The sequence below is a fragment of the Cygnus atratus genome, chromosome 26 (genome assembly GCF_013377495.2).
Source record: "Cygnus atratus isolate AKBS03 ecotype Queensland, Australia chromosome 26, CAtr_DNAZoo_HiC_assembly, whole genome shotgun sequence".
Lineage (NCBI taxonomy): Eukaryota > Metazoa > Chordata > Aves > Anseriformes > Anatidae > Cygnus > Cygnus atratus.
In genome coordinates this window covers 2,839,389-2,860,373 of record NC_066387.1, presented here as the reverse complement: position 1 = coordinate 2,860,373, position 20,985 = coordinate 2,839,389, and the positions used below count along the sequence as shown (strand labels likewise).

The 20,985-nt window shown below is 40.6% G+C and overlaps 1 protein-coding gene across 10 annotated transcripts in view; it reads left to right on the top strand.

The window, feature by feature from the left end:
• Nucleotides 1-20,768, top strand: part of KDM4B (lysine demethylase 4B) — a 91,422-nt gene extending 70,654 nt beyond the window's left edge. For 5 of the 10 annotated variants that reach the window (XM_035567723.2, XM_035567722.2, XM_050715628.1 and 2 more), the window contains 10 exons: nucleotides 2,558-2,736; nucleotides 3,912-4,134; nucleotides 6,039-6,115; nucleotides 6,288-6,343; nucleotides 6,829-6,937; nucleotides 12,069-12,254; nucleotides 12,385-12,549; nucleotides 13,308-13,427; nucleotides 16,445-16,537; nucleotides 18,460-19,920. In XM_035567723.2, coding sequence (XP_035423616.1) covers nucleotides 2,558-2,736; nucleotides 3,912-4,134; nucleotides 6,039-6,115; nucleotides 6,288-6,343; nucleotides 6,829-6,937; nucleotides 12,069-12,254; nucleotides 12,385-12,549; nucleotides 13,308-13,427; nucleotides 16,445-16,537; nucleotides 18,460-18,645 — 1,394 coding nt within the window. In that variant the 3' untranslated portion in view covers nucleotides 18,646-19,920. Of the gene's footprint in view, nucleotides 1-2,557; nucleotides 2,737-3,911; nucleotides 4,135-6,038; nucleotides 6,116-6,287; nucleotides 6,344-6,828; nucleotides 6,938-12,068; nucleotides 12,255-12,384; nucleotides 12,550-13,307; nucleotides 13,428-16,444; nucleotides 16,538-18,459 lie in introns of all 10 variants that reach the window. The other 5 variants (XM_035567721.2, XM_050715624.1, XM_050715629.1 and 2 more) reach the window with 3 other exon arrangements.
• The last annotated feature ends 217 nt before the right edge of the window (nucleotides 20,769-20,985 follow it).

The following is a 20,985-nucleotide window of genomic DNA, read 5'->3' as shown; positions in this document are numbered from 1 at the left end:
GGCAGGTACTTGAAGGTGTAGGTGCCAGTCTCAGCTTTCAAGCAACATAAAGCTTTACATTCAGAAGGATACAGGACAGAGAACGCATTGATTTTAAAGAAATGTATGGCAGTAGGGTATGCTGTACGTACGTACCTCCATCTCCTTGCTAGGGGTGATGCATTTGATATCCTGCATATGTGTAACGTGGAGTGAAGTGTAGAAAAGCAGTTGATGCTAGTTAGTTATCTTGTTTTGGTGTACCTTGCAACAAACTCTGTGCTGAAGGATCCTCATTAGACAGATTCCTTTCACTGTTTTGACTTGTTGGATGGTGTATGGGGACTTGGCTGGCTGACTCAGGAGCCGCTTCTGTGAGAGCTGGCATTTCTTGGGGACTGATTTACAGCACTGCTGGGCAAAATCTGATCAAACAAATTCTTCTCTTCCCCGCAAGGGAATAGAAGCAGCTCTCTGCACTCTGTGCTTTTTCAGGGCTAATGTATAAGGATGATCTGGAGGCTGCAGTGAGGAAAAGTGAGCATATAAATTAAGGGAACGCAATATTCTACACTAACATTCAATTGAGACAAACTGCAAGCCTTTTCTCCCTGTGTGTAAGTTGCTTTGGAGACACAGGAGCCATCCTGAACACTGTGGCTCACCTGGAATCCATCGTGGGATGAATGAAGGCAGTGATCACATACAAGAGTCATTTCCTTTTTTCTCTTCCTGTGTCAATATGGATTGTGATGCTGGTTTCCAATCAGCTTTCATCGATTTCACTGGTATCACAAATCCTTCCCTGTCTCCTGCTACGCTTTGATTAAAAGTTGGAGAAACATATAGTTTGGTTTTGGCTCAGGTCTCAAAAATTCATGGAAGGTGCGTGATTTCTTTAAGAGGTGACTGTTGAGCTGTGCTTTGAAAATCTATCTCGGTAGTATCAATCTGCATACCCAGGGTCACTGATCTTTTTAATTTCAGCTGTACCCTACACGAGATGTGGACTGGTAAGTGTGTTTAGCTGAAGTGACCACTGTTAAAACACGTCCTTGTAAATCCGTTCTGTTAGAGGGCCAGCTGTGTGCTGATGCTGCCTGAACTGGCAGTCAGCGCGTGGCACAAGCATTATCTTCCACTAGGAAGGGACGTCTCGCTCAGCCACTGGCAAGGCTTTCCTTTTTGTTTCCCTTTCCACCAGAACGCTATGCGGTATTGTGGAAAAGGCTGGGCTATTAGCAGTTCTTGTTAGCCCGTGGATACCAATTTTAGTCCAACATAAAAATGCAGTAAGAAAGCCAAGACATTTTAGAAAGGAATCGTCCTTTTAGAGTTACAAAGACAATCAGTGTTCATAATCTCAAAAAAGGATTGATCAAACAACCAAATTTCCCATGTTGTCTGACAAATACTTTTCAGATTAGTTGGAAGGAGCATTCGAAATCTCAGATGTAAACTTAGCTCTAAGTGTTTTCCTGAAAGTTCCTCCTATCTTTTTCAGCAGCATAAGAATTTGAAAATATAGAAGGGGAGGTAGGAATGGAGAAGAGGCTTAGATTTTTTGAGAGGAGAGCATTAACTGCAGATTTCCAGTAATTAGCAGTGAACGATGTTGTTTCGTGTGCTGGGCTCTGGGGATAATGCTCCACTAAGATGTTTTTGAATTCCCCTGACCAAAGCTGTTCTTTTGGGTGCTTTGCAGATTGGTGATGCAGTGAGCAGTTTATGCTTAGACTTGCATGGCAAATTTCTGTAACACTTGTAGTGACTCAAAACTCCTTAATAATGACTGATAAGAAACTTGGACCCCCAGACTGGCACGAATAGATTCTGCGGTGGTTTAACCATAAAATACCAAGGGCCTTTTAAAGGTTTTGTAAAAACAAAGAATTAGCAAGCTAATTAGCACAAGCAGTACCTATCAGAGCTCCGCAGAAGAAAAGGTGGTGATGAATGTGAATTGAAGGCTTAGCGGTGTGCACTTGATGGAAGTTGCTGTGAAGCAGCTGCAGAAAAGTAAAAGGAAAACTTGAACCGTGTGCATCTCCTGGGCAGCATTTGTGTTTGCAGAAACGGGTACAGGATGCGCTTTGTGAAGGTTGAAATGGCCTTGGCTGCTGACAGCTGGGAGAAGGGGGTTAGCCTCACCAAGCCGGCATGTACTGCATGCACGTCTGTTAGAGAGCACAGCTCCCAGCTGGAGAAAGGAAAGGGGGGTTTCCTTGCCCTTGCATCATGTTTTTTGAACTTGGCCTCATTAAAAGGATGTTGTAGGTTTCTAGGGCTAGAAAAGTGGAGAGCTAGGAAGACAATAAATACAGATTCTCTTTATTCTTCTTCCTCATGGACGATTTCATCAGGTCGTTGATGTCTGTACCTTGTCTATCCTACCATAAAGTGGAGATTATATCCAGTTAAAGAAGTATTTCAGACACATGTGAAGCACCATGGATGGGTTGACTGTTCTTAATTATTCAACTGGTGTTGTTGAAACATAAGCTGTTTAACCCTGCCTTATCACTACATTTTGCCTGTCCTAAAGCCTGTCCATCGGTTGGGGATTTTTTTCTTCTAGAAATGTTTCCATTTTCTGGGGAGGAAGATATGAGCGACCCAGAGGCTTTGAAATCTTTACTCTCCCTTCAGTGGAAGAATAAAGCACATAATTTCCCAGCTGAAAGAAAATTCAATGCAGCTGCTGCACTGAGTGAGCCATACTGTGCTGTCTGTACCCTCTTCTACCCATATAACCAGGTAATTTCCAAATCTTCTCAGATCGATGCGTCAGTGCTTGGTGCTAAATGGTAGCTACTGTGCAAGTTACGATGCAGACCTTTGTAATAAAATGGGAAGGAAGTCTCATACAAATTTGGGTCAGAGAAGTGCGTTTGAATTTGGCAGAGGCAGTGGGTCAAGCCTTTTTTTTATCTGTCCTGGCTTCTCTGGCTTTGTCAGCTTTAATTATTTAAATCACACATACATGGGTTTGCACTGCAAACACTCTTTCATGCAGCGAAACAGTGCCATGTTGGTCTGTGATCACTCTTGTTTAGATCTGTGCCTGGACTTTTGAATATATGCAAACAAGCAGCAAAATGGGAATTTACACAATAAGCGTATACATCATTCCTTAGAAACTACTAATATGCTTTGGGTTATGTTATGAGCAGAAAGGCAAAATTTATCAGGTGAATTATTTATTTGTCCAGTTGTGTACTGATTCATTTTTGCATGCTTGTAGAGCCAAATCTGGCTATATGTATCCGACAGGAATACATGCGGTGTATTCATATGTATGTGTTGGAAGCGTTTTCTGAGAAAAGCAGAACCCACCTCATTCTCCAATTATAAATCTCTCAATTTATAATACAGACCAAAAATAAAACGTGTATTCAGGATTGCTGATTGGTTGTATAATGGTTGTGAGGAAAACTGGCTATAGCTGGGCTGTTTTAATCCTTTGTTTTTAACTCGCCTCTGCTACCAGAAACCTTGAAATGTTCTTCTGGAGAAATTCTTGCAGAAAGAATAGGGAAGGATGCCAAAAGGATGGGAGTGTCATGGGGAGGAGGAGGAGGTCTTGCTTTTATTAATATATTTTCCCCCCCTTGCTGTTTTTAGCTGCAATTTAGGAATTGAGATTTTACAGAAATAAAATAGGGAAAGCATCTCATTATTCTAATATTTCCTTCAGCTTTCAAAATAAATTATGAATCTCAGTACAGGCCTAAGGAAGGGAGAGGAGCAAAAGCGTGGGGGCGGAGGTGTGCATGAGAAGTTACAGCTTAAAGTTCCTTATTTGTGCTGCATGGTGTGAGGTGCTGGATGACAGGAGGGGATGGCATTTTTGCAGGGTAAATGCTTTGACTTTGAGGTTAAAGCTGTGACCAGGGAAGAGGAGATTCTTACAATGCAATTTTCTCTCTAAGTCTTTACAGGTGGACAAAGAAGCTGCCCCTGTCTCTGTAGGGGAGACCACCTCCTTCGTCCACCTTTCTAAGTGCGGACAAAAGACCAAGCCTCTGATCCCAGAGATGTGCTTTACCTCAAGTGGAGAAAACACAGAGCCCCTTCCTTCAAATTCATATATTGGAGAAGATGGAACCAGTCCCTTGATATCCTGTGCCAAATGCTGCCTGCAGGTTCATGCTAGTGAGTATTTCCTTCTTCACCAAAGTGTTTTGGATATTCAGAAACTCTCAAGTTTCTTTTATGTTGCCTTTGAATACCTCCTAGGCATGCTTGCTATTCCTGTCACTCCTGCTCCTTCCTTTTCTGGTACTAGTATGTGTGTATATCTGAGTCCATCTTGGCAGTAACTGTTCTTAAAATATACACAAATGCACTTTTTACTATTTGTTTTGTTGGCTGATTCTTCTATGCCTCACATAAAAGATCCTTCATTTTGTCATCTTTTATTTTTTGCAATAAAGCAGAAATCACAAGCTGATTGCACTCTTTTTGCTTGTTCCTATATCGGCCTTGGGTAAGGTAAGGTTGGTTAGGTTGTCTTGTTCGTGTGTACATCAGAGATTATGGAGTAGTTGCTGAGATATATTTTTATTAGTGCCTGTGTTGCTATTGGTAGGATTGGCACTTGATTAACAAAAAGGAACATATGTCTGTTTGTTTCCCTGGTAGTTATGTCTAAAAGAAGATCTGATTAATCCTTGTAGAGTGTACCTTCATTGTAGATTGTATGACATCTAGTTAACATTTGCACTTGTACCAGGAGATGTGACAAATTACTGCTCAGCTGTTTGATCTTGACAGATGGGAAGTCTTATTTGACTTGCATCAGCTGGAATTACTTTTGTTGTTCCAATTTTATAGTCCACATGTCACCATGCAGCTCAGCTTGACTGTCTCTTGTGGAGAACTAAAGTACAACTCTTCTTTCCATACTGTGTCTGTGATTATGGTCACTTCTGGCTAATAAGAGCATATGATAGAGTGTGAGGATAAAGACTGTTTTCTTTCCTCACAAACTGTGGTATCTCTAGCAGTCAGAGCAGTGATGTTGTGTCTTGTACACCCATCCATATGTCTTCAATACACTAGTCTATCAAAGTAGTTTTAGTGGCCAAAGTCTGATTGAGGGAGAGAGTGATGTGGGCACAGTGATGTTAATCTGCAGCCTCAGACAGGGTGTAGAGAAATTCAGATTTTTGATTTAGCTGTGCCTTACCCTTGTGAATGGGATTTACCTTCTGCATTCTATTCTGATGTGGTCTCAAGTGTCGTCTTGTTTCCTTGTCGCTGTTTGTACAGCAAAACTGTGATATCCCTTTGACTTTGCTGCAGAGAATCCATCTGCTTTATTACAGGATTGCAGGGCTCAGTTGTATTTTGGTTTATCTGGCAGCATGCTGTAAAACCAGTTGGCAGTCCACTTGTTCCTGAGAAGTGCCCTCACCCAGCTGTGATAGGTTACGACAACAGCAAGGACAAACAGAGAAGAAAGCTTTTGCAAAGGTTTCTTGGTTTTTAGGGTGTTGACAAAATCCATAAAAAGAGCATATTTTTCATGTTCCTTTAGGGTTGTTGTTAAAGGAGAGTTGGGGGTTCAGTCAGTCTTAACTATTTCTCCCTCAGATCCCATAGTAGAGCTGCCTGTAGACTTGAAGCAAGAAATCAGTGCTTAAATTCCAGCCTATTCTACCCCATTTCGAGCTCCAGAAGTACTTGACTTAAAGGCGTCCGTTTCTCTTTCAGCTTAGTTTCCAGATTAGTTTAAGATTCACCACCCCTGCCCATTTTCTAGGATTGGGTTGAATCTGCTTCCTTGGTTTGCCATGTGACGAAAAAGAGACTTCAGATACAGGAGACAGCTGTGAATCTATATTATTGACTTTTTTTTGACAAAATGTTTGTGTGGTTAAGTGGATGATTTTTATAAATCGAGTTATTGTGGCAATCGCAGTGCTTTATGAATAACTTCTTTTAAGTTTAATTCAGTAATTTGAGACTGTCCTTTCCCTCGTGAATTGAACAGTCGATAACTCAGTACTAAAGAAATATTAGCATAACTCTGGGTATAATTTCATTTCTTTCAGGCTGTTATGGAATACGTCCAGACTTGGTGAATGAAAGCTGGTCTTGCTCACGGTGCTCAGCCAACGCATGGGCAGCGGTAAGCATCTACTCTTCTGGCGATGAAAGAAAACTTACTGTGTGGGTTGATTACATACCTCCACAGAGATGGGTGGTGGGAGGATACGGTTTGCATCGCAGATGTAGTCAGCTTTTTGTGAAAGGTCTGGCAGACCTTTTCAGTCCTCTCTGAAGTGGTTTTGTCACTACAGGAATGCTGCCTGTGTAATCTCAGGGGAGGAGCTCTTCAGATGACCACTGATGGGCGGTAAGTAATGGTTTTAAATATTTTTGTCCTTCTATATTGCATCTCATCTTCTAGTTTAGTGAGTTTGGTCTCAATGCCCATTGTAACAACTAGTTTTGGCATTCTGAAGGTAACTGCTATTCACTAACTTGGTAGTTATTCAAGCTCACCCTAACATCTTACACTCTGGACCATGTTGAAAACATCAGGGCTTTGTGGCTCTGAGCATTCTTAAATTTGGTTCATTCTCAGTGAAAAGTCTTTTCAGAAAATGTTTAGTGTCATGCAAGATCAAGTGCATAAGAAGGTCGAGCCCTCTTTTTCCAGAGACCTTTACCTTGTGCAACTGTGATTAACGAATCGGTTGGTAACATTGCTAGGGCTGCCAACCACCATAAACATGCCTTAGTACTGTAGGTGATGGAGTCAGAGAAATGTTAACTGCCCTCTTGAGTGTTTAATTCAAATAACAGTATACTCTGTTTTCTCCCAACCTTTTTTTCCAGGTGGATCCATATAATCTGTGCTATTGCTGTCCCTGAGGCCCGTTTTCTCAATGTAATAGAGCGTCATCCTGTGGATATCAGTGCTATTCCAGAGCAGAGATGGAAACTGGTAGGTTTCTTTTGATTTTGATGTTCTCACTCTTATTTCCCACAAATGCCAAGGAAGCTGTATTGTTTGCATGTCTCCTTGAGGTTCTCTCTCAGTGCCTTGACGCACAAAAAAGTTGTGATTACCTGATCTGCCTTTACTCTCTAGGAGTGTGCTCTTACCCTAGGCAGAGCCTGGGGTATTTGCCCACCCCATGTTTGGGGCTAACCTACCTGAAACTTTCAGTTACTGAAAATACCACATGGCAGGAGTGTGATGGGAGATAGTAACTGGAAAGAAGCTGACACGCTGACCTGTTCATCTCTAATTTGAATTGACTTTCCGTAAAGTATTTCTCTTTGTCCATCAAGAAATTTATTGTAGAAATTAATACATCTTTGTGACTGTGACTGCAAGGCGAGGCTCTGCAAAGACCTTAATAGAAGTCCAGCTACAACTTGTTACTTAGCTGCAAATAACCTCATCTGAGGGATTAGTAATGGATGATTCATTAGCTCAGAGCAATTAATCTTCATGTTAGTTAATGCTCCATCGCTATAGTGCGTTATTGCAAAATAAATTGTGCTTTTGCTGCTTTTTTTGTGCGGAAATCAGTTGGATGACAGTTGGGAGTGTGGTATGGGGGAAGGTGAAGTTAGCAGTGATGTATTGGTTAGGACTGATGTATTTGTTAACTGTGCAGCTATTTAGTGCAGGCAGCCCAGCCAGGGCTGGGTGAGAGATTAGGAAGAATCTCTGTCTGCTTCCAGAGTTATTTCTCTGTTGTGCAAATGGGTTTTGTACACAAATGTGAATGTAAAAAGCATTCATTATTCAGGTGGAGTGATGGAGCGGTGTGATGTGAGAGTGATAAATCTTACAGCACTGGGTCTTTATGGATCATCTGACATTTCCAGCATGCATCCTCTTCATTACCAGCACTTGTAACGATGAACTGAAAATCCTTTTACACAAGACTTACTTGTATTGCTTAATGGACCCTCACAAGGAAACATTATGACTTAATTCTTTAACTCTTCTGTGGCTACCTTACAGTTGTATAAAGCCAGGGCAGTATTAATGTACTGGCTAAGCTGAACTAAAACTTTGTTGCTTCAATCTGTTCTGCAACATTGGCTATTCCATCCAAAGCCTCTACACAGACCTACTACATACATGTCTTTCTGTTCCTGAATTAAAGCTTCATAGTTTTGTTGATCTCTTAAGCGTTGTATTCCCTTTACACCTCATGTTTTCTTCATATCTGAGGGAAGGTAGAGCATTTTTATGAGAAGCGCTTCAACTCACAGAGTCTAGTAGGCTTCCAGGCTAATTAATGATCATAAAAATCATTCAGCTCTGTTGGTCATATTTAGGAGTGCCTTTACAGTATGTATGCATGCACCATCAATGTCTGTTGAAAACAGTTTCTTGGTGTTGCCACCGCATCTAACGTGACTTTGAGTGTCATTTGGTGCAGGAAAGAAAGCAAATAAACTGTCTGGAGCTAAAATGTGAAAGGCAGTGGTGCTTCTACAGGCAGCATTGGGGTAGTGTGTGAAGGAGCACAGAGGAAATTTAAATTGGGTAGGCTCGTGTGGGGAAACATGTTCATGAGCCGTTGGGGAGAGTTTTCTTAGTAGTAAGGATTTTGCAGATAATTCGTGGAGCACATGAGGGAGTCAGTGGAGGATACTGAGGGGGGGATGTAATTTTTTTTTGGTGAGTTTGTGTTTTTTTCTTTTGTTGCTTTTTTTTTGGGGGGGAGAGATGTGCAGCTTTATTTAGGAAGACAAATTGAAGGGGACTAAAAGGTTGTGGATCTGATGATTTGACATTGATGGAGATGATGCAGTGTTAGATATAATTTGAGAGGCGGCCTTTTATGCTGAAAAAGATGTAAAAGGATAGTAGAAATTATGCAAAGGTTGTGAGTTGTTGAAGTGAATAGATTACAGCTATCTGAATAGAAGATATCTAGAGTTAGAATAGAATAGAGTTATCTGTGATTTTTTTTATATTTTTATTTTTTAAAGTTACTGTGGGAGGGCTGATGCATCAAAAAATTTCAGTGACTAGTTTAAAGAGTATCTTCTGTTCTTCAAGCCCACACCAGGCCTCCCTTTTTCATCCCAGACTTCTCAGTTCGTTTGTGGGTATTGCATCATTCAAAGAATGCAGCTTGCATGCTTCCTGATTAATGGGGTATTATGGGCCTGTGTGCGTAAATTATTTATGACGTGGAAATTTGGAATAATTAGCTGTCATTCCTCAGTGGAGTAAATGAATTGCAACGTTCATCAAACAGGAGACAGCCCATTTCTTACTCTCAGCTATGACCCAACTCTCCGGTGTGCATTTATTCTGAAGATTTTTCTCCTGTGCTTTAGACCTTCTCACATCTCCTCTCCCCCAGGAAATGTCTTCAATCTTGCACGTGCTGCTTCACTGTAGTACCTAGCACTGGGGCTTCTGTTCATCACATCTCCTACATTTCCAGATCTTCAACATTTTCACTCCTTTCACCGTCTTCTACATTTCAGTCTTACTGTAGCTCTCGTTTTTCTTTATCCTGTGATCATATTTGCTCTCAATATTCCACTTCTGTAGCTCTTTTGCCTGCCATAAGGAATCTGTCTACCGTCGGGGTGTCATTAGATGCATGCTAATCCTTCTGGCTTGGAAGAAACCTGTTTGCATCAATAAAGGCAGATTCCTGATACTTCAGGGTTAATACTCCCGTGAGAGGCAGTATTGAGCACACTGTATATCAGCAGTTGTCCCTGCTGGCGAGAGAATTAGGTATTGACAGTTTAATAATGAGATCTCATTGCTATTGACTTGCTTTCAGTGCCGTGTTCCTGCTGTGCACTTTGCTGTGGTGCTTATCTGGCTTTTGAACGTGGTTTACAGCGCGATAAAGGCATAGCTTATTAAATATGAGAAAACACATTCTGGCAACACTAAGGCCCTGAGTTTGAATTTCCTGGCTTTTGTTACTTTCAGTAAAAAGGCCAAATTAATCTTTGGTGTAAACGTACTGACTTAATTCACAGGAAGTGAATTTGACTTATTTCATATACATGGGGGACAGGTCCCAGTCGGGGAGTGGTTAGGTTGCAGAGAAAGAAGGAAGAAGGTATCTCCCTTTCTTTTGTACGTTTTGCTTTGAAAGAAAAGAGAAATAGTCTTTGGAGAAAGAGTGGTCTTTTATTTGCCTTGGCAATGGGTTGTAGCGCAGTGGGGCTCTTAGCTAGGCCTCATGGACTATGATAACACAAATATAACATTGAAATTTGGCAATTCTTATTTGGTGTGCGTGGTATTGTTTATATGCAGTATTACTCTTAATATTTTTGAGGATACACTTTTCAGTTAGCCCAGATCTAGGAGCAGAGTGAATTTGTACTTCTGGGGGTTGCATAGGCTTACTCTGTGACCTCAGGAAGCTTTCGTTGCATTGCTAATCCCATGGGATGTAGTAATTCACACGGACCTTACAATTTAGGTCGTGAGTTCTGTTATGTTGCATACTTGGAGCGCTGCTTTAATGGAAGTGAGGTAAACGAGACACCGTGGAGATTTAAAGAGGGAAAGAAAGGCCCTGTTTAATATTAGACACTGCAGAGAGAAAGACTGTTATGCGTAATATCAGAGTATGTTTATAGGACATTTATATTTAGGAGGGCGCATGGGTTGGGAGGGAGGCCGTCAATCAAACTTGGGGGGCAGTGGCTGGAGCAAGCCAGAGTAATGTGCTTTGGAGACAGTCATCTGGAAATGGGCACTAAAAATTATTGCTTTCCTCTGTTCCTCCTTGTATATGGAAATTATTTCTCTGTAATAAATAAATTACGTGGCTGTATAGTTGGATTCACAGGCATATAATATCTCTCAGGATTTTATTTATACGAGCTGTTTTAAGTAGTGCAATTCATTCTAACAAGTAAAATGCATGTTCATCTCATGTGTAATATTAAATTTTCCCTGATTTGCCTTGTCTAAGAAGCCTCGGCTAAGGTAAAGAAGCTTTCATCGATCAGTGACAGATCCTCTAGACTTAAGATGTTAAAAGCCTAAGAATGGTGTTTCCAAATAGTTGCCTGGAAATATTTCCAAGCATCCAATTTAAATTTCTTTAGATTGGGATTACCAAAATCTAATCTCATGTATTTCTGAGAGGCTTTAAACAAGACTTTGGTGCTGTTAAGGAGGAAATTTATCTTGTTTCCCACTGACACCTAATGCTTGCTTCCAATCTTTTTTACGTTTCTTTTTAAAGCAGTCACGTCTTAAGTCGCTTACCTGTCCCCTCTAAATGCTGTCTAATTAGATAGGTCTTATAAGCAGATCTGCTTTGCAGAAAATGATTTAAAAATGCCGAAAGGTTACATACTTTTTTTTTCCCTTTGTAATTCTGATGTTTGGTACAATGTTTTAATTTCTTCTGAGTTTTATCTCCAGTAATCTGACATGGATCGTAATAAAACACTTACAGTTGGTATGTTTGTATGTAAAAAAACAAACGGCAACAAAAAACCCCACCATTGTTCAGGTACATGAAATGATATTCTATTAGATCTGATAGATAAAATGTTCCATTAAACATAATAGAACAAACTATTACACAGTTATCCTCTGTTCTGTTCTTTCCAAAAATGATCACGTTATTTTTCTGCAGTGACTGTGATGGCCTAGCTGCAGTTTGAAATAAGATAGGCATGTTTTATATATCTAAGGAGGATGAGTATTAATAGGCAGTTCTTGAATAATACTGATGTGTGTTTGTCTGTTAGGTCCTCCTTTCTCTCAGTCCTCCTGTGAGCGTAGTCTCAAATTGGATTTTAGTCTGCTTCACCATCCAGTATGGTTCTGGCGGGCTGACTTACTGGTAGATGTTGTCGCGGTTGTGGGAATGATAAGAAACTAACTTGGCTTACAGGTGGTTCTAGGCAAGTGTATAGAGTTGGACAGGCAATTCTGGCAGTGTTAGATTTGACCTCATAGCATGAAATATCACCATTTTTGGCTGTGGCTTCTGTGCTGTAGACACTAATGTTAAGAACTTTTTGACCCTGTCAGTTATCAGGATGCCAATATGTTGCATTAAAGCTGCCGTTGACTGTCTGCATAATGCTAACTTGTGTTTCAGAAATGCGTGTACTGTCGGAAGCGGATGAAGAAAGTGCCTGGTGCCTGCATCCAGTGCTCCTATGAGCACTGCTCCACTTCCTTCCACGTGACCTGTGCGCACGCCGCTGGTGTACCCATGGAGCCGGATGACTGGCCCTACGTTGTGTCCATCACTTGCTTCAAACACAAAGCAGCTAACCAGAATGTAAGTTTGTTGGATGTTTTTTATTTTTTATTTTTTAATTTCTGCTGTTTTTATAGAACAGTTTCACTGCACCTGTATTTTTAACCCAGCTTTTCTGATTGCCAGTTTCTCCCTTTTCTCTTCAACATAGATTCAGTTTCGAAGGGAAGTGACCCTTGGACAGACTGTGATCACAAAGAACCGGAATGGACTCTACTACAGATGTAAAGTGATTGGCACGACAACACAGACTTTCTATGAAGTAAACTTTGATGATGGTTCATACAGTGACAACGTTTACCCGGAAAGCATTATTGTAAGCAGCTCACTATGGAGACTATTACAGTTATAAACGAGTGCGAAGTGTAACATGTGCATTCCTTCTGTACGCTGTGGGGTGGAACAACAAAAGTTTAAAAAAAGAAAAAGTCATAAAAGTAAAGTTGCTACTTGCATAGAAAAACTCATACTGTTCTTCACCACCATCCTTCCTGTTTGTGACATTATCTCATTTCATTTTTTTTCTTTACAAAAATGTGATATTGCTATATGCATATAACTTAACAGAATGCAGTGTTTGTTTTAAGTTGCATCCTATTTGTTTTGTGGTTGAATAATCTCTCCTTTTTCAACTGACAAGTGTGATTCATGGGGGAAGCAGGTTGTAAGCACTTCTGGTTCAAAATAGGAAATGCACTTAATAGAGGGAACGTATAGAAAAGGCTGACTTGTCAACTCATGCGTTCTCTTCCTGATTGTACCATTGATTCACCATGTGAAACAGAGCAGGTCACCCTGTTTGGTTTTGGTGATATAGGCAATTTGATGTTTTGGGATTTGTAATGAGAAAATTTCTAGAACTGAGTACTGTCACCAGAAGGAGGTGCAAGTGCTTATTTCTGTTCTTTCGGTGTTTAATGGTTTGTTTGAGATTTGTGCAATTAATCACAAGTCTAGTAACTTTCTTATGCTTATAGGAACTTCCCGGAGTAGTGGTTTTTAACACACTTCTTCAACTACTTGTTGAGCTTTGTCTCTGTTGGCTGTCTGACCTCTTTGCCTGTCTGTCCTCAGAGCAGAGACTGCATCCGAATGGGACCGCCTCCAGAGGGTGAGATGGTTCAACTGCAGTGGACAGATGGAATCGTCTATAAGGCCAAGTTTATTGCAGCCCAGATCAGTCAGATTTATCAGGTAAGTATGGAAGAGTATCCGTGTACTTCATATCGACATGTCTGATTGTTACCCCTATTGTATAGGCCACTAATGTTGAATGTTTGCTCTGGTCCTGAAGAGAGAATTTGCCTTCTGAAATTAATACTGCTGGTAGTCTAAAGAGAAATATAGTGTTAAAATAGGATCAGGGTAAAGGTATTCTGTGGCAGAATATGGCTGCATGGCTAGACATATGTCAGACTGCTCTTAAAATATAAAATAGATTTGCCATTTTTTGTATTGTGGGAAAAACACGCAACTTCTTGATTATAGTTGTGCAGTTTTTTACAGCTGGAGAGTAGGAAAAAAAACATTAGAAAACCGAAAGGACTTGTTCAAATCACTACAGGATTGCTTAGCAAGCAGTAGCTTTTCTCTTGAAGGTAAATGTCTTTGCTCTTTATTTGGATGAAGAGGCAACACTTAAAGACCCATTGGTCTCCACAAGCTGTTCCTTCTCCTTGACCCATAGCAATTGTTCCCTGAGCGTTCACCACTATTACGAAGCTTCTACACAGGAACTTTCCCATAATAGAGGGCAGATGGAGGAAAAGCCGTTCACCTCCATTGTGGGAAAAGTGTTTAATGGCTGATGTCTCAGATTCGTTAGTGGAATACTGAAAAACAGCTCAGATCTGACTCAGGTCAAAAGTGACCTGCTCCTACTACTCTCTGATGGCTATCTGATGGCTCGTGCTAACTGAGCTCATGACCTACAGTTCCCCATGAGCCAGTATTTACATAATTAAAACTTTCCTTGACAATTCAAGAGAAAGGAAGGGAAATTATGGGTCAGGAGACTACTTCAAGGGGGGAAGTAAACCTCTGGCCATGGGAAGGTACTTTGCAAAGCAGTAGCAGCGTGTGGGAATAATAGTCTCGTACACTCTCACCACCTCTGTTTTTAAGTAGAGAAAAACAGCAGCCAGGTTTTTTTGTCTTTGAGTCTTGCACATAGAGGATTTTTGTTTCTGGAAGGCTCTAAAAGTAAAGGAAGGTTTAACCTGATAACACAGCATTGGTATTTCAGCACAGAAGGTTTTATACGATCCAGTGTGTTCATTGGATTAAATCTGTTTTAAATGTTACCAAGAAGCTGAAAATTATAGTGATTTATAAAGGAAAGTGTACTTTGTGCACATCCTTTTGAAAAATACATGCTGGAATATAATTGTTATTTTAAAGAGGTTGATGCCCCTAGACAATTGTAAAAGGCAAAGGAAGTCCCAAATCTTGCATTTGTTTGAAATTGGGTTCTGGTTTCTATCCTTACTGCACGCAGAGTGTTTCATATCTGTGTGCAAAGAGCACAATAGTCCACCTCGTCAGTTAACGGTCTTCTTCGTGTGCATAATGGAAAGTAAATGCTTCAGAGAAGATGTGATCTGAGGTGACCCTGGTTATGAATAAGTACAATATGTAGTTCCATAAAGATCTATTTTTATGCATGCTTTTCAGCTTAATCACAGTATGGGAAATTGTCATCAATTTCTCAAAGGTAAAAAAAAATTTGAAACAGGCTATTCCACTGATAGTGACAGATGACAGAAAAATATGCATGAAGGAGTCTGGGTTTTTCAGATCGTGCAGTTACCTATAGGTAGAGCTCTTCTCCATGGGGAAAATAGCCTGAATAGCTTTCGACATTGGTTCCTTATATAGATACTTATTTTCAGTAGTTACCATGCATCTCTATTGTCTAATAGGATTATATTTAACAACACAGAGGTGGGGGGTTTTTGTTATGAAATAAGCGTGTTCGTAGGAAGACTGCATGGATTAGCTTCAGCATTTTCATCTTGCCTTATTTTGCAGTAGCTTTCCAGTTCTCATATCTAAGCCTGTGCTTTGTGTGCTAAGATTAGTTGTGTATATTTAAAAAAAATAAAAATAAAAAATACCCCAAACGACTTTTAACATACACTAATGTGTGTTCAGAACAGGCCTTAAGCCTTATCAGTAATTTGGAGCTTTAATAAACAAAATCCAGCCACTGTGTGTGTGATGGTTTGCGATGCTGCTGCCCTGCGTTGCCAGTTCTGCCTTTCTGCTGGAGATCGAGCACAGGTAGTGGAAATGGCAGACCTGCTTGTGGCTCGGCTCTTAAACTTGTCCATTTGTTTTCCCTTCTGACTCCGCTATGCTGGCGGTAATCTGTAAAACCGGAGAGTAAATGGGGCTAGTAGCACTTTAAACCACCTCAGTAGGGCTCAGCTGAGCTCATCTGTCAAAGGCTGTTCTCCTACCTGCGTAGTTATTACAGCTGATGTATGCTGCTCGGTTAAGGGACCTCAGCAGGCATCACAGGCCTGGTGTAACTGATGAGTAGTAAGACCTGGGCAGCACGGGAGGAGAAGTTCAGAGAACAGATGATTGCTTCCTTCTGAATGTGTCCAGTCCGAACTTGCCATCCCCTATTAACCGTGTTGTGTCTTTCTGCGTTATCCAAAAAAGTAATAAGTCTTAAGCAAAGGAAACGAGAATCTCTTAACATTTGTTAATAGTTTTAACATTTTTATATGCACGTTTTTATGAATAAACATTCCTGTAACAACTGATGCATAATTCATGATATAATCAGTGCTTAGTGAAAAAGATTTGACGTGAGGACTTACCACCATTTCTTGTACCTGGCTGATTATTTCTGCTTGTTAAAATATAGATGTATTTTAGTAGCTGGGGTTGTTTCCTCATGACGTGTAAAAGTGCTTTGTTTAAGATGAAAGAAATTCTTCATATTGGCCTGAATACAGGGCTGCCTTTTATTATAAGTGAAAAGCTGCTTTTTTCAGGATTTGAATTTAAAAACCAGTGGAAATCTCTAGCCCTCTGACTGGGATGGAGGACAAAAGTGGGACAGAGCTGGCCTCTGATGCTTCCTTGGTATTCCCATGGGACTGAAGGGCCCATGCTTGGCATAATCTGGGAGTGAACTGTTCAGGTACTGTAAATCTAGAGGCCAAATGTTCTTATTTGATGTTCTGCCTACTCTGCAGGTCGAGTTTGAAGATGGTTCCCAGCTAATGGTAAAGCGTGGTGATATTTATACCTTGGAGGAAGAGCTTCCAAAGAGAGTGAAGTCTCGCCTGGTAGGTATCAAAGGAAGAAGTGCGGTAAAATGGCTGTGGCTTGCAGTACCCATTCACATTTTCTTAACATATTGTTTAGACATTAAGTGAACACAGCCTCCGCTTTCTCTGGTTGTAAAATCCCAGGTCTTTTGCAGAATATGTATAGCAGGAGAAATTCTTGATGTAAATGCTTGAGAAGCATTTAAATGATTTTCCATTTTACATGTTCAGACCTGATTTTTGTGTTCTGTGGTTGAAAGATTATGTTCATGCCATTTTACACCACATAGTGTATGAATTTAGTTCTACGGATTGCCATTCTGTCTGAATACTGCCTTTCCTCATAAGTCACGTGGATGGGCCTACAGCTAAGTGGAACCTGGAGAACTGGCTAGTGACATGGGACCAAGCCCCCATTTCTTACCAAACAGGAGATGTAGAACATAGTCCTTACCTACAGATCTCTTATATAAAAGATCAGTGTGCCTTTAACTGCATGCAACTGAAATATTCAGCCTAGAAATTGAGGGATTTATTTCACAGCTTGTTTGGTTCCAGACTTGCGGGATGTTTTCAGACCTGGTGCTTTGATCTTTAAAGTCATCTCATTTAAAGAAATAATGAGACCAGATTCTATGCCAGTGGAGAATATACAGTTTTCCTCTTCATTCTAAATGTCATGTTAGCTAGTGCATGACAGGGATGGATCCACAGAGTTATTCTGTGATAAGGCTGTGGGCTTCTGTCTCTCTTAAGAAACAAAAAGAGGATGGTCCACCCATTCCTTAGGAGTACACAGAACTTCTCTGCCAAGTTGAACCAGTGATTCTGTGAACCTGCAAATCCATGGCCACCAGCAGAAGCATGAGAGGCACATTGTTAAAAATGGCCTAGTAACAGGCAGTTACGTGGAAAAACTCACGTCAGTTTGGAGGAAACCTTTGTTTGCTTATGCATGAAAGGCTTTTACCAAAAAAAAAAATCTGTAAAATGGTTTCTGTAATGTATCTCTATATGGCTTCTCCATCTTCTTCGAGGTCATTCATCACAGTAAGACCTCATGGCATAAATTTTACAGTCTAACAATAATTCACCTTGTTATCCTTGAAAGATTTTTGGTGGCAAAGAAACATCCTAGAATTGATTTCTAGGATGTGCACAATATTCTGGTTTATTTAAGCTTGACTAGTAATAAAGACAATTATTGGAACTCTGAAATACAAGATTTGGAAAGTAACATATTCTCTGCAGTGGAAACCATCAGACTTTCTATCAGTTCCAGGGAAAGGAATGCAGGCTGGAAAGTGAATTAAAAGTTTCAAGTCTGGTTGAAAGCTAAGATTTTTCACATGTACTTTCCGCTGCCAGGAGCGTTAGATGATACACCATGGAAGTGATGTTCACGGTGCTTTAATGTAGAACAGCAGAACAAAGGAACAAAGCAAAAGGAAATTATAATTTCTACCAAGAAATGTACCTCTTTTGAGAGTGTAAGAAGAGGATGAACAGAAGTAATCATTTGTACAGTCATGTTAACCCCAAATGCTTTCTTTAGGTCTTGGTCTTTCTAAGACACCAGGGAAGCCCCAATTTCCTGTGTGCCTTCTACTAGGAATGAATAACGTGAAGAGAGAGAGGAGGATAGGAGTAAACAGTGAACTGGCAAGGCAGGAATTGAAGTAAAAGATATTCTGATACAGGAGGAAGGCAACTTGAGGGCTTCTCTTCAAGTTTGGTTTCAGAAACCCAGAAGTTTTTCTTTCAGCCATGTGCTTTGCATGTTTTGGAGTTCGCTTTTTGTACAGAAATTCTCTGTACCAAATTGTTCGCTCGCTTGTTGTCCCTGCTGCCTTGTTATGCAGGTGCACTCAACAGTTTGTGCAGTCTCTCTCTGTTTTCTTTCTGTGCCTCTAATGACTGTACTTTCGTGTCTCCTGCAGTCCCTCAGCACTGGGGCCCCTCAGGAAGATGTATTTTCGGGAGATGAAGTGAGAGCAGCCAAGCGCCCCCGGCTGGGGAATTCAAGAAATCCTGAAGAATATGGACAAAACCAAGATTACTTGGCCTTTATGGAGAGCCTGTTGCAGACACAGTACCAACCTGGAACTCAGAGCAACATGTTTTAACCAGGATTAATTAAATACAAAGTTAACCCTTTTCAAGCCAGCGAGGAAAAGAAAAAATCAACAACAAAAAACAGAAAACTGTGGAATAGAAGACCAGCGTTGTGCAATAGTCTGCTGTGAATTCCTTTCATCTTCTTCTGGTTTAGACTGCAAGAAAATTCTGTCTGGCTGCACGCTACCTCTACTTTGCCAGACGTTGCTGACCGATAGGAGCTTGAAAAACTTTCTGACAGCATTTCACATGGAGACTCGGCAAGAGTTTGTACTAACAGAGCTTTGTGACTGGCTCCTTTCTGTAAGGCTTGGAAAGGGTTAAAATTTGATAAAATGACTTTTTAAAATATGTCAAACTCTTTTGTCTTTAAAGGTGCTATTACATTGACTACTGAAGCAGCCTTTGGAATTGTGTTTTCTGTACATAGAAGTCACCTTTGTGAAGTTTTCTATAAATAAGCATTATTAAAAAAAAAAAGCAAACAAAAATAGGAAAATGAAAGTTTCCACAAAACATTTTTCTAGATTATGGCTTTAAAACTGAAAATAAAATCCTCCCCTCTCACCCCCAAATGAAATGTGACTAATATTACAGTGGGGAGAGAGAAAGCAAGCGCAGATGTCCTGGAGAGTTCTGGGTTCTTTTTTGTAAAGAAACACTATCTTCTTTGTAATCTGGGGAAGATGGGGAAAGAAATGTTTCATGGCTGGGATGTTTCTTACAGTTAATTCTCTTAAAGGACATGTGATAGATGTGTGCATTTCTGCCATGTCACCAGGAAGGGACTTAGTGAAACAATGGCCAGGTTCTGGTCATTCTTGTCATCTTCCTTCCCCATCTTTGCCATCTAAGTTGCTTTCTACTTTAAAAAAAAATAAAAAAAAAATCAGCATGGCTTTCAGTTACAATACGCCACTCGGTTTTGGCAAGTGTTCTGTTGCTGCTTCTTGTGTTAGTTCCTTTACGAGCCATCCCCTTCCCCACTGCAGACTAGAGCATAAAGGGATTGTTCTAGCTCTCTGGTAGGCATGTCTCCCATAGGAACCTTTTCTTTCTTTGTCTCCATTTTTTTGAGTTGTGCTCCTTACAGTTGTGAGAATCATTCCATGACAGAAGCCTGGGAGGTGTTTGTATGTTTTTCTTTTATCCTATTAAAGAAGAAATTCCCCAAACATCTTTGATTGTTGTGACATCCTTTACTTAAGTAAAGACTGAGCCTTTGAGATACTCCTGGGAAGAGGAACGCAAGCCCTTCTTTTGATTGGACTCAGTTCGCTGAGAACTGAACAAGCATTAAAGGCAAAAACAAATCCTCAAGTACTGAGTGGGCAGCTCCCACCTGAACACTTGAAAATCACCTCCGGTCAAAGAGCTGTTATGGAACAGTATTTCCTAAAGAGCCTAGTCCTAAACCCTACTGAAGTCACTGGAAAGTCTTCCACTCTCCTTGGAGGACCTCTGTAGAAGGAAAGAGGACTGCAGAAAGAGAACTGCAGCCCTAGTGCAGAGCTGGGGACGGGACGTGGCCTCCAGAAAGTCTGGGTGAAGGGGGGCACGGGGGCACCATGCCACTCGCCCAGATGACTTGGCCTGGCAGAGGCCACGGTGAGACAGTAGAGCTATCCGGAACGCTGCACGGCAATCTTTTCCACTTAATTCCCTGAAATTACTGGCCAGAAAGAGACAATATTCTTTTTTTTTTTTTTTTTTTTTAAGTCCCATTAGCAAGGTGGTCATTGTTCTGTGGAGAGGTTTTTGAGCAAGGCTATAGCTGGATCTTGCAGGGAATAAGTGGGAAGGATTTGTGGGCTAGCAGATGGTAGATTAGCATCTTAAAAGACTCGATGGGTATTAAACTGTCCTAGTGAAAGAGTGGAGATAGAATGAAGCAACTTTTTAATTTTTTATTTTATTTTATTGGGTTTTGTTCTCCCTGGAGAGAATTGGAGTTCCCTTTATTTCTTCCTGCCTCTGCTACGGGTTATTTTCTCTGTGTGTTTGTGTCGGCGCGTGTGCACGCGTGTGTGTTTGTAAGAAGTTTGAAACAGGGTTTTTTTATTTCTGAGATACTGACGTTTTCAATGGATGTCTCCAAGAATAAAATCAAGCTGAGACTAATAAAAGTTTTAAAAATTGGCAAGGTTCTTAAAAGCCTCAGTTGTTACTCCTACATAGCTGTCTCCTGTCGGTTAAAACATAATTTAGCAGAAAGCTTGCTTGTATAAAAGAAAAAGAATGTTGCCAGGCCACAGAGAAATATTTAAAAGAGTTGAAAGAGAATTTTAACAGCAGAGGATTTTTTTTTGGAGGGGGAGGGGAAGGGTGGGATGGGGATGAGTGGTTGT